Source organism: Perca flavescens, chromosome 9 (assembly GCF_004354835.1).
Source record: "Perca flavescens isolate YP-PL-M2 chromosome 9, PFLA_1.0, whole genome shotgun sequence".
Lineage (NCBI taxonomy): Eukaryota > Metazoa > Chordata > Actinopteri > Perciformes > Percidae > Perca > Perca flavescens.
The window spans coordinates 25,471,680-25,484,031 of NC_041339.1; the positions used below are offsets into that span (position 1 = coordinate 25,471,680).

At 39.5% G+C, this 12,352-nt stretch overlaps 1 protein-coding gene across 1 annotated transcript in view; it reads right to left on the reverse strand.

Annotated features, from left to right (window-relative positions):
- Positions 1–12,352, reverse strand: part of rabgap1l (RAB GTPase activating protein 1-like) — a 144,961-nt gene that overhangs the window by 43,683 nt on the left and 88,926 nt on the right. Inside the window, exon 14 of the mRNA XM_028588557.1 lies at positions 130–243. Within this exon, the coding sequence (XP_028444358.1) occupies positions 130–243 (114 nt within the window). The remainder of the gene's footprint in view (positions 1–129; positions 244–12,352) is intronic.

Here is a 12,352-nt window from a genome sequence, read left to right on the forward strand (position 1 = left end):
GATACCGTAGAGAAAGTGAGATAACAGAGTACTGTATAATCCAATGCTGCTTTTATCAAATTCAAAATATCTGGATGTTAACCTGCTGGGATTCCCACCCACAACCTCAATGTCATATCTCAGACTCACCTTGCAGATCTTGTACAATGAATCCTGTCCATCTCCGTCTGAGTCCTTGAAGTAGTCGTGTGCAGGGAAGGTGCGGTGGATGTCCCGGGTGATGACACCTTCCTGAGCAGAGTCCTGCAACACACATAGACATCACACAATCACACGCTTTAGACATGTGACAAAAAAGCATTATTTAGATACACAATATGTCGAGTTTTCATATCCTGTTCATGCGTGAAGGTTAGATACTGCCCATCCTGATTTATGCACTTCTAAATGGATTCATGAGATGACAACAGCAAATAATTTTTTTCAACTCAGCACCCACAACCATTTTCACATTTACACTGACTATGCTCTAACATATCTTTTCTCTGTTTGTAATTGTTTATATATAGTAAAAGAAGGCAATGTATTCAACTGTATCAGTTCACAGCACACTGCTAAGTCACCATGTTTGTTTGTGTGTGTATTAGTGTTTGTCCCATCCCTCCTGCAATAGCACTCCCCAGGCCTCAGTCTCTTAGTCTGTGCCGTCTAATCCACAGCAGGCACTGCAGTGTACACACACACACGCACACTCTGCTTTTTCCCCCTCACACATATAAACACACACAGTGCAAACACGACCGGAGAGAAGACAGCACAGCATTCTCCAACAACTCACTGTAAGCTGCAGATAAACCAACCATGAGCCTGACTGGCCTTGATGTGTGTTTGTGTGTATCAGAGAGAAAATGGGAAAGTGTGTGTGAGTGAGAAATTTCATCTTTCTTGCTTCTTTCCTCCCCCTTGTTTTCTGACAGTAGAGAGAAAAGGAGGGAATTTAGGAGTGTCTCACTGAGTGAAGAATCAGTCTGCTGCATTTTGTGGAAACCGTGGCAGAATATCATGCTCATATGGTTAAAGGTCTTGGTCCCCATTTTCCCTATGTATTTGTGGAGGGATAGGTTTTCACCCTAAAAGATAAAAAGCCCAGAAATGCTCTTTGAATGGATTAAAGTGGCTCAAGCTAGCCAGGAGATTGATTGTATAACAATAGTTCTTTCTTTCTTACAATCAGTTTGTGTACCATTGCTTACAGACTGGTGTAACTAAAGGACATCACTAAAGGAGTAGCCCAAAATATCTTTTGGGGGTGTCTTGGCAGCCTCTGGCCAGAGACCTTTATTGCATGTCACCTGCCAATCCCTCCATGTTTCCTATCTGTCTCTACTATTGTGTTAAAAAAAGCCCCAGAAATAAAATATTTACAGAAAGGATAGATATCTTTTTTCCTCATAGTAGGACAAGTACTTCATGAAATATAAGACCTTTCTAATTAACTTACAGACACATTTATAGCTCAAACATCTGTTCATATCTTTGTATGGCTTTCAATTGACACAGCTAGACACAGCTTCTAGGTTTGGTTGTTTTTAGAGCTGCAAAGATTAGATGATTAATCAACTGGTCGATTGACGAAAGGCCGAAATTAATCCGATTCCAGCTTCGCAAATGTCAATATTTGCTGGTTTTCTTAGTATTGTACTACTATACTAAACTCAATATTTTTGGGTTTTGGAATGTTGGTCAAACAAAATGAGAGTTTATTTAGATGTCACCTGGGGCTCAGCAAAACTGAGTTGGACATTCTTGCGGACCTTATTGTTTTTGTACTCACAATACGTACAGTACACATGAAAGGGAGAGTGATAGACCAGGGATTATGCGGTTCCTTAAAACCAATAGTACAGTATTGCCCAATGCTTGTTTTTATTACATAATGTGTGCTACATACAGTAATTTAAATGTTGGTTGATGTTATATGGTCATGATGTTATATGTTGATCAACTTGATTTATTTCTGTTTGTGAATTAATTGAAATTGGGAAGAAAATGTAATAACATTCTAAATCTCAAAAAAGTAACCATGCCATAACAAAGCTTATGACAGAATATTGACTGTTATTAATTACACACAGCATTTCATTTATCACTACTCTACCATATTTTTATATTACAGTCAACAATTAGCTACATATAATTCCTTGTTTAACATGTTGCCAATATCCTACAATATTATTCACTCACACACACACACACACACACACACACACACACACACACACACACACACACACACACACACACACACACACACACACACACACACACACACACAGGGTTTGATAGAAGCTGTTGGCACAACTGTGTGTAATGCTTTAAAGAGATTTCTAGTGTGGAGGTGGTGTGTCGATCTGTGTATTATGTGTTGGAAATGGAACTAATAGTTTTACATTGTGGTTCTGCTGCGACACAACAACAAAAACAAATGCAGCTCTTCAGGAATGAAGGTAGCACTATGTGAGATTTTTTTCTCTCATGTGTTCATGGTTGTCTTCACATGACAGCAAAACAAATGTTGTAAATGGAACAGAAAAGATTGGTAAGTAAATCATATTTTAATTTAAAATATGGAACATAGGGTATATCTAGATACGTTGTTTCCTATGTTGAAAATGTATTTTTCAAGACAGTAGGTGTATAATTAATAGGTTCATCAGCAGAAAATTAATCGGCAGCTATTTTGATAATCGATTAATCGTATAAGTAACTTTTGCTGATTTCTTTTCGTCTCATGTGATTGTAAACTAAATATCTTTGGGTTTTGAACGGTTGGTCGGGCAAAACAAGCAATTTGATGACATCTCACAGGGCTTTAGTAAATTGTGATGTTCATTTTTTACTTTTTTCTGACATTTAATAGACCAAATGATTAATCAATAAAATAAAAATAATTGTCAGTTGCAGCCCTACTTGCATAAACCAATACTGTACATATTCCTCCTCCATACAGTTGTTTTCATCTTCAAGAGAATAGAGCGTAGAGGACATCCAGACAAAAACAGTTTAATTGATTACTATTACACTATTATACAGGTAAAAACATAACTTTTAAAATAATTATACACTAATGATTAATGTATTGCTTTCTATGAGTTAGCCCGTCAATAACACATTTATGACACTGTAATTACCATGGCAACATCAGCGATGACCAGCAAGAATCTGGTTGACAGTGAAAGTTGTAAACACTTTGATTTAATAAACCATGCATGCCTCGATTAATTAACAGCTTCATTTCTCAAAAACCACCACATAAAAATGAGGAGCGGACGTCCTCTACTCTGCCTAATCTTCTTCCTTCCTCATCTCGAATCCTTTATTAAAGGAATTTAATTCCTATTCTCTTCAATTTCCCGACTGAATATTTACTTATATCCTTGAATTCTTTACTCCCATTTCCTTTATTCCTCTTCTCCCTTTTTTAACTTTTATATTCTTCCCTTTTTCTGCTTCATTTCCTACTATACCGTTTCCTTCTCTTCCCCCTTATATATTTTCCTGATCTCTTTCATCAATTATTCTCTTTTCTAATTCATTTCCTTCCCTTCTCTACTTATATGTCCATGTGTCCTCCTAAATATTTGCCTCTTGTCCTCTCAATTTTAACGTGGAAAGCAAACATGCAATTTTACATATTTCATGCACCAAAGTTCGCTTCCTGCAATGCAATTAAAAGAATGCCGTTTTTTTTATTTGTAACAACAAACTTTGTTTAGGAGTCCTGCTAAGCTGAGAGAGAGAAAAACCCATACGGTAAACAAAGAGATATGTGTGTATACTGTGTGTAGTGTTCACTAGGTGTAGTGCTATGTACCAGTTTTCATGATGATTCTATAAAAAATGTAGGGGTTAAATTAAGTAATTAGTGAATGGGTTGTACTTGTCTGTTTAAAGTTACTAATGTATTATTATTGTAGGAATACTTTAGATTTTGTTAAAGGCAATATTTTAGATTTTGTAAAAGGATGGAATAATCATTAGGTTATCTTTATCACCGTCGTCACCACTAGTAGAGCAGATAAGCATAACAATTTTGCATTTCATGACAAAAGCATGACATTTCTTACATAGTTAGTGCATACCATAAGGATTATTTTCAGATGTGGAGGGAAGTCAGATTTGACCTCTGAGGGCCATCAGAGGTCAAATCCAAGATGGCCGCCAGTCCCCCAGGTCTAATGTTCAAAAGCGTTTCATTTTGGAACCAAACAGTGTAGAAAAACATGTAAGGTGTCATTTTCAACTAAGTTGGTGGTGCCCATTCATTTGGTGATACTTTTGAGATCACCAGAATTCAAGGAAATACATTTATATCAAGGTCAAATTTCGTTAAAAATGTCACTCCATATTCTTTTGCTTATACGTTTATTTTACCTTGGACATTGGATTGGAACTATGCCATATAGTAAAACTTCACCTCCAGTTTAACAATATAGAGACAAAACAAAACAATTAAGGGCATAGACCGGTCCTAGTCTATTTTACTATATTAAAGGTCCAATATGTAATACTGACAGCTAGAATTTAAAATAGTCACTGCAGTCCAAATTCAAAATACTAAATAGCGCGTCTCCCCTGCTACACTCCGAAACTGCAGCGTAGATGTAGCACTACTGCATCCAGCTTTTTGTGTTCAGTAGAGTGTAGCACTTGTTTAGTGATCAACAGAGCTGCAGTCACTGTCTTTTTTCCCCCCCTCACAAGTTCATTTTGTTTTATGGTGGACATTCCCTTAAATTTACTACAGACCTGAGCTGATTAGTGTATACCTTTAAGTGCGTGCTGGAACAAGAGTTATATGCTGCTTATCTGGATGGATGTCTGTGTCTGTGTGTGTGTGTGTGTGTGTGTGTGTGTGTGTGTGTGTGTGTGTGTGTGTGTGTGTGTGTGTGTGTGTGCGAATGCTGAAGCCGGCAGCTCTTTGATCTCTACAGGGAGGTTGAGGTGTTAAGGAGGAACTGCAGCCTCATCAGCAGCATCAGTTCTCTGTCACAGTGACCCAGTTCACTATCCCTGCAGTACACCGTTACTACAAACAAAACAAACAGAATAAACCCTATAACCCTAGTTCAATAACCACAGGAAGCGAGCCCTCTGACAGACTCTATACTGTCATACAAAGTCAGTAAGTATAAACAAACCTTAAATTGAGAAAAAGGGTTTAAAGTTTTCAGGCTAACTGTTTGGATGTAATACTTTCATTTTATTAATGTAATACTTTCATTTTATTAATAGGTAATACCATCATTTTAGATGAATTACTTACAAAAATCAGTGAAGTAGACCATGGATACAACCAAAAAACTGCAATCACTGTATCAGCAAACAATGTGTTCTTTCAGCTTTCCATCCACCATTTGTTAATAATTACCTCAAAACCAGTAAAAATTATTAATTTACATTTTAATACATCTAACTATGAGATGTTAAAATAGCTTAACCACATCAAAACAAGAATTCCACTAGAATTGTAAGCGGAGATTCTGCTAAGCTATGCTAGTTATTTATTTAGTTTTTATTCCTTATGACTGTATTTAGTCACTACCTTATTTATCTGGATTAACAAACTAAATACCTATGACTAAATAGATATATTTCAATTACAGGAAATGGTAAAAAAGTAAAATTATTTATAGCAACAGCTAGCAGTAGTCATCTCATCAGCAAGCGTTAACCAAATTTGTTTTAACTATTTGGTCTGATTTTTGAAGTTTTCTTTGAAATTATACAGGTCTATACCATTCAAAACTTTGCATGTTACAACAAATGTCAACAAGTCAGGTTGTGGTCTTAACTACATTTTGACAAAATATATAGCTTAATTCCTGCAATTTGGCTTTGTAGGGCAGTATAGATCTGTTCAGTATAGATTCCTGCACTGAGAATGTGTATGCACTAGTCTGGCTAATCAGGACAAACCCACTGATTGTTCCCAGTTCCAGCTGTCAAACCCTAACCTTGCATCAGAAAGCCAAGAATTTAACAAGCAACACAGTGACAGAACCCTGTCTGCACTCATTTAACTAAGGTCATATTGCTAACAGGCTCTATAGGCTTAAAAATTGGCAAATCCAGATGTTTACCCTTCCTGCCATGGCTTGCACACATCCATCATCATGAATGCTTAAATATACTACAGAATGGACACATACACAGACAGCTGCGGCCCCCACTAAGGCATAGTAGGTCTGTTTAGACTATCCATTTTGAGCACGTTGCACACATGAACAGTAGATACCGCTACCATTTGTAGCGGAGTGGTAAGGAAACGTCCGCACAGAGCCTACGCGTATACAATGTGATGACGACAATTATGTCACACAGGCTCCGGCGGACCCTCGCGCACCCGGACAGTATCATTTCGGTTTAAGGCACCACCAGGTCATTATCCTCTGAAGCAGGAGAGAGCTGGATGTTGTCATTGAGTGTGGCAAAGCTAGAAGCAGTGTTCATCATCATCACACTATCCCTATCAGCAATGCGTTTGTTCAATTTCCAGACAGAGGTAAGAGAAGGACAGAGGATCTGTGGCTGTGATAAGACCATGGTAAGAGAGGCAGCATCATATCTGAAGAGAACACAAGGCTATTCTTGACTTTAGGTAATCTGCTTAGTTTTCATGTTGTTTTTTCAGTTGCTGAAAAAAGTGGATGGCCGTTTGGCGTGTGATGATTTAAACAAGTGGTAACAGGAAGGATTGCTGGATCCTTCCTGATTGGCAAAACCAGTACATGCAAATTTGATTAAGCTTCTCCACAGGAGTGAGAAGGAAATCCTATAGAGCCTGTTAGACCGTAAAACCTGTGGAAATCAAACCATATACCTATATTCATAAGTGCATGCACTTTAGTCAGCATAAATGCACACAAATGTACACTGATAAATGAATCAAGGCAAAATGCCAGTGCAACATACACACAATGAACATTTACTGACCTACTTACACTCCCCCTTTTCACCTGTGCACAAATAAGCAGGAATGTTACACATCAGCATAATCTCTCAGCATAATAATAATAATAATAATTAAAAAAGCATTAGTACAGGCAGGGGGATTCCATCAACACTGTCCTGCATCAGTCTGAATCCAACGTACTGTGTATTGGTCGGTGTGTTTATTCTGTAGTATTGTGTGTACCTGTCAGATTTGACTGAATGTAGGCGGAAAACGACAAAAAAGGAGATGAAATAGGGAGAGAAGGAGTAGGAAAAGCAAAGAGTGAGCAAACGAGAGAGAGAGAGAGATACTGAGACAGAGAAGATTAAGACGGATATCAGGGAGAGAGATTGAGACAGAAGCTAAGAAATAGAGAGATAAAGAGAAGAGAGTGAGAGATATGTACAAAGAAGGGAATGAGCGGCTTCCTCTAATTGTAGCCAAGGGGGCTTGTTGGGCAGACAGTCCATTACTCAGACCTCACCAACAGGCAACCTACTCAACACACACAGCTAAAAATAAAAAACTGCTGATGTGTCCAAACTTGCACTTCACCTCCACATCCCTCTACATTCAACAATTCATTCAACCACACCGGCCCAGCTGGTGAAAGCTGCCACAGGTTCACAGAGTCAAGAGGTTTTGTGGAGAAGTTCTGCTAAGTTCAGTTCTGAAACAGAAAATGAACCCATATACTCAGAACTTTCCCCTGGGTGCTCTCAGAGTCATCTATAACATATTTCCCAATTCATTGGCTATGGAGCAGTTTCAGACTTTATACTTGATGACATCACAAATTTTAATTTTAGCACTTGGATTTGGGAGAGAATTATTCATGTTTACTAATATTTTTGTACTGTCTTAGACCACCTAACTATAAACTGAGGACCCTTTGTATGTATGTGTGTGTGTTTGTGTGTCCGTTGTCTTTCAAATATCTCAAGAACCTTTCATCCGATCTATTTCACACTTTGCTTCCTGGGTACCCAAGGAACTTGCCGTTTGGAATTTGGAGCAGTTTGTACAGCGTTGGAAATTGGATATTAATAAACTGTGAATAAAACTTAACGACCGCACAATAAAAGGTTGAAAAAAAAACAGAAGAAAAAAACAGTGACCTGTGTGTAAAGGTTGTGAAAAAAACAACCTGTGTGCAGCTTCACAGCTCTCGGTCAAGCATGTGTTCGCAGTGGGCTACCAGTGTGGTGCTAAAAAAGCATCATCCACCAAAAACTGATTGCCATCCACCCTACATGCAAACGATAAAATGAATCGTACACAAACACATGGTGTTTGTTTATCGCACCGTTGTGACGAAAAGAGAGCTGAGCCAGAAGGCAAAGCTCTCGATCTACCAGTCAGTTTTTGTTCCTACCATGAAGGCTGGGTCATGACCGAAAGAACGAGATCCAGGGTGGCTGGCGTCTCCCTTAGAGATAGGGTGAGAAGCTCAGTCATCCGTGAGGAGCTCGGAGTAGAGCCGCTGCTCCTTCGCGTCGAAAGGAGCCAGTTGAGGTGGTTCGGGCATCTGGTAAGGATGCCTCCTGGGCACCTCCCTAAGGAGGTGTTCGGGGAAGACCCAGGACTAGGTGGAGGGATTATATCTCCAACCTGGCCTGGGAACGCCTCAGGATCCCCCAGTCGGAGCTGGTTAATGTTGCTCGGAAAAGGGAAGTTTGGGGTCCCCTGCTGGAGCTGCCCCCCCCGCGACCCGACACTGGATAAGCGGACGAAGATGGATGGATGGACAAACACATGGTAGATGTACGCCCAGGCTCTTGGGCTCTCCAGCACGTTGTTTTGTTGCCGACATTTCTCGCTCGATGGTGTTTTAAGCCCCCACTATCGACTTCAAGGCAGTGCTGCGACCGTCGACTTCAAGGCACCTAACCTTAACATTAACCCTAACCCTGGTGCCTTCCGTGCAGCGCTGCCTGGAAGACGACATTGGGGGCTTAAATCTCCAAAAACCACATTTCTCCGTCCGTTCTGCGTGCTGTTTATGAGCGGTTTCCCCAACAGGCTGAGCCGTGCTCCCTGCTTTCCCTGCCCGGTCCACATTACCTATTACTACCGTGGATTTGTGACGGCTACACGGATAAAAGGGGACACGCGTCAACATACAGGTTGAGTTTTATAAAACCAAATTATAAAAAATTCACTAGGCCCTTTACCTATGCCATATGGTAAAACCACCTGTGACCGCACTGTACAAGTACAATAAAGTACTTACATTTTCTCAACGTCTGTTCCAGTTGATTTCAACTCTTATATAATGCTGGATAGTTTAACGAATAAAAATAATTGTGATATTTTGTGAGTAGAACCTGAATCTGCAACATTCTCTGTCAGGTAAATGTAGTAGTACAATGTTTTCCTCTGAAGTAGAAATACAAAGTTAGTCAGTAGTATACTGTTAAATTGCATATTAATGGTTTTCTACCTTCAACACGAGGGGGGAACAAGGCAGACTGGTGGTGAGACAAAGAACTGCTTCACACCTGTGACAAAGTTGCAGTTTCCCCATTGGCCGTCGGGCCTTTGAATGCACCACCCCGCCACCAGGAGGCGGAGGAAGGATAAAAGCTGTTGGCGTTTGTGCTTCTTTGCTTTTCACGGTAAACCAGTTTACTGACAGGAGGCGCACTAGTCCGGACTAGCTAGCCAGCATCACCTCGCTGGTCGAGATTGAGTTGGGACATTTTTTATATCTTTCTGATATACCAAGGGGATCCGAGGAAATACTGGCCCAGTATTTCCTCTATCTGCAGCGGGTTTAATCAGCCCAGATTCAATAAAGGACTACGTCCCGTTTCTTGCTGTCGACCTGGATTGCGTGTCGTCCACTGCTCTGGACGAAACGGATCGTTAAACTCTGGCGAGAGATTAACTGACAAACAACAAAGTAAGGAGGCTTTTACACAGTTCTGGGCAGACTATAGAATTGGTGTGTTTGGTTTGTTTCATTAATGAGCAAAAGTTTGCTACCATTGTTGCCATTAATGTGATCTGATTGTAATCATGTAATGGTCCATATATGATTATTAATCTGCTTCTGTGAATGTATCAGTGATCACGGTACTGTTGATGTTGTGTTAAAGGTGCAATATGTAATATTGTATGTAATACTGGCAGCTAGCGGTTAACATAGTTACTGCACTACCAATTCAAAATACTGGAGAGTCGTCTCCCCCGCCCCCTCCTGCTCAGACTCGAAGTTCACGGAGGTTGCCAGGCTGAGATTGCAGCATTCACAACAATGTTGCTAGACGCTTTTCTCACATAGCCAGACATTACTCCACAGCACAGCGGAGTAGCTAACGTTAGATGCTGGCTATATTGACAGTCATAAAAGCCCGTGCTCACGCGGAGCTCTGTAACCAACTGACAGACACTTTTTCGGCTTACAATTACAGTATGAACCGCTAAAAACACAACAACCTCACTGTCCTCTCCACACGCCAGTCAGGCACACTTCCTCGGCTTAGAATTACAATACGAAACGCTAAAAATACCACTACCTTGCCGACGGAACACACTTCATTGGCTTAGAATTACGGCAACAATCGCTAAACACACTGCAAACTCACAGTCCTCTCTTTCTGATTTACAGCCCCCCTCTCGTGGCTTAAAATAACTCACCGTTGTCGGCTCCAGCTGCTGAACTACACGTTGTAAACAGCCATGGGCTGCATGCCTGGTCCTCCGCTAACGTTAGCAGGGTTAGCATGGCGCCGTTAGCCAGGACCAGTCGGGATCACTTTACTGGCTGTCTCAATTGTTAACCAACTCGGGTACTCTAGCTATATAATTCAATGTGAGTACACAAATGTTGAAATGACAAAAAATGCCCATCCCTAGTAGCTGTGATAAATTAGCCTGAAGCTAATGTTTACCTGTTCAGGAGGAAATAAGCCAACTCCGCGTCCTTTTGGGATCCAAGCTGTCTCCATCTTTCAAATACATCTCAAATATTTACCAGGGGGTTGTTACGTCTCTGGTCACGCAAGAGCAAGTTAGAAACATTCTGTTTTCTTTTTTTATGTCATGTAGAATCTATCTCCGTTGATCCTGTTCGTTTGTTTGCTGCTTTCATGGCTGTACTACCGTTACAGCTGTAGAACGCTGGGTTTATGTTTTTACAGGTATATCTGGCAACCCGGCCTGCCTGTCAAACTGGGCCGTTGATAACAACACACAGATCAAAACATAAACATAAATTCCGTCACAAGAAAAAATACTGACATTATCATTGTTGTCAGAAAAGATAGTATTTATTAGTTGTGATATTGTAAAAGGTATATAAGTTTATTATTGAAGGATTATTGATTAGCTACTGATAATTGTGACGTTAATAAATCTTATTATACTTAATTAGCAGTTGCTTGTGATTATTTGTGTACTTATTGTAATAATTGCTGGCTGAACGGGTCCGCGCTCGAAATCACCCCTTCCTTTGTTTCCTTTTAAAGGATTTTCACAGAAATGAGACTGTTCCACAGTTTGATTTATTGGTCCCTGACTTGCAGGGTGGTGTCACGTTTTGATTGTTTGTCGATTTGATACAGTTATTAATAACCATATTCATAACTTTATTCATATTGATAAAACATCTTTGATAATTTGCCAATGATCAAATCTGTACCCTACGGGTATCCAACATTTATCAAGGAAAAATACCTAATAATAGCTGGTTCAATTATTTTAGATGTAAGGATTTGTGCCTTTTTTCTGTTTCTAAAATGGTAAATTGGTTATGTTGGTGATATAAGCAAATAAGCAGTTTGATGGCGTTACTACAGGCTCTGGAAAATTCAAAAAGGGCGATCTTCACTATTTTCTGAAATTTTAGATAGTAAACGATTAATAGATTATTGAAACAATATATACACTACCAGTCAAAAGTTTGGGGTCACTTAGAAATTTTCATGCCACTCCATTATAGACAGAATACCAGCTGAGATCAGTTGCAATGTTTTTTTAACCAGGGCAGCAGTTTTCAGATTACATTATGTGCTTACATAATTGCAAAAGGGTTCTCCAATGTTTTCTCAGTTAGCCTTTTAAAAGGATATCAGATTAGTAAACGGAATGTGCCTTTGGAACATTGGATGAATGGTTGCTGATAATGGGCAATGTAGATATTGCATTAAAGATCAGCCACTTCTTTCTATAAGAGTCAAGAACCGTTTTGCAATTATGTAAGCACATAATGTAATCTGAAAACTGCTGCCCTGATTTAAAAAATAGAATATGTGATCATGAAAATAATCGGAAGATGCAGCTCTAAACAGAAGGAACCCTAAGAAAAGAGCAGTAGTATTAAAAATACACACAATGATGATGACATAAATAAATTACGTTTTGAGGATGGTAAACAGAATGCTGGTTATAAATTAAACTGGGTTGCAGATC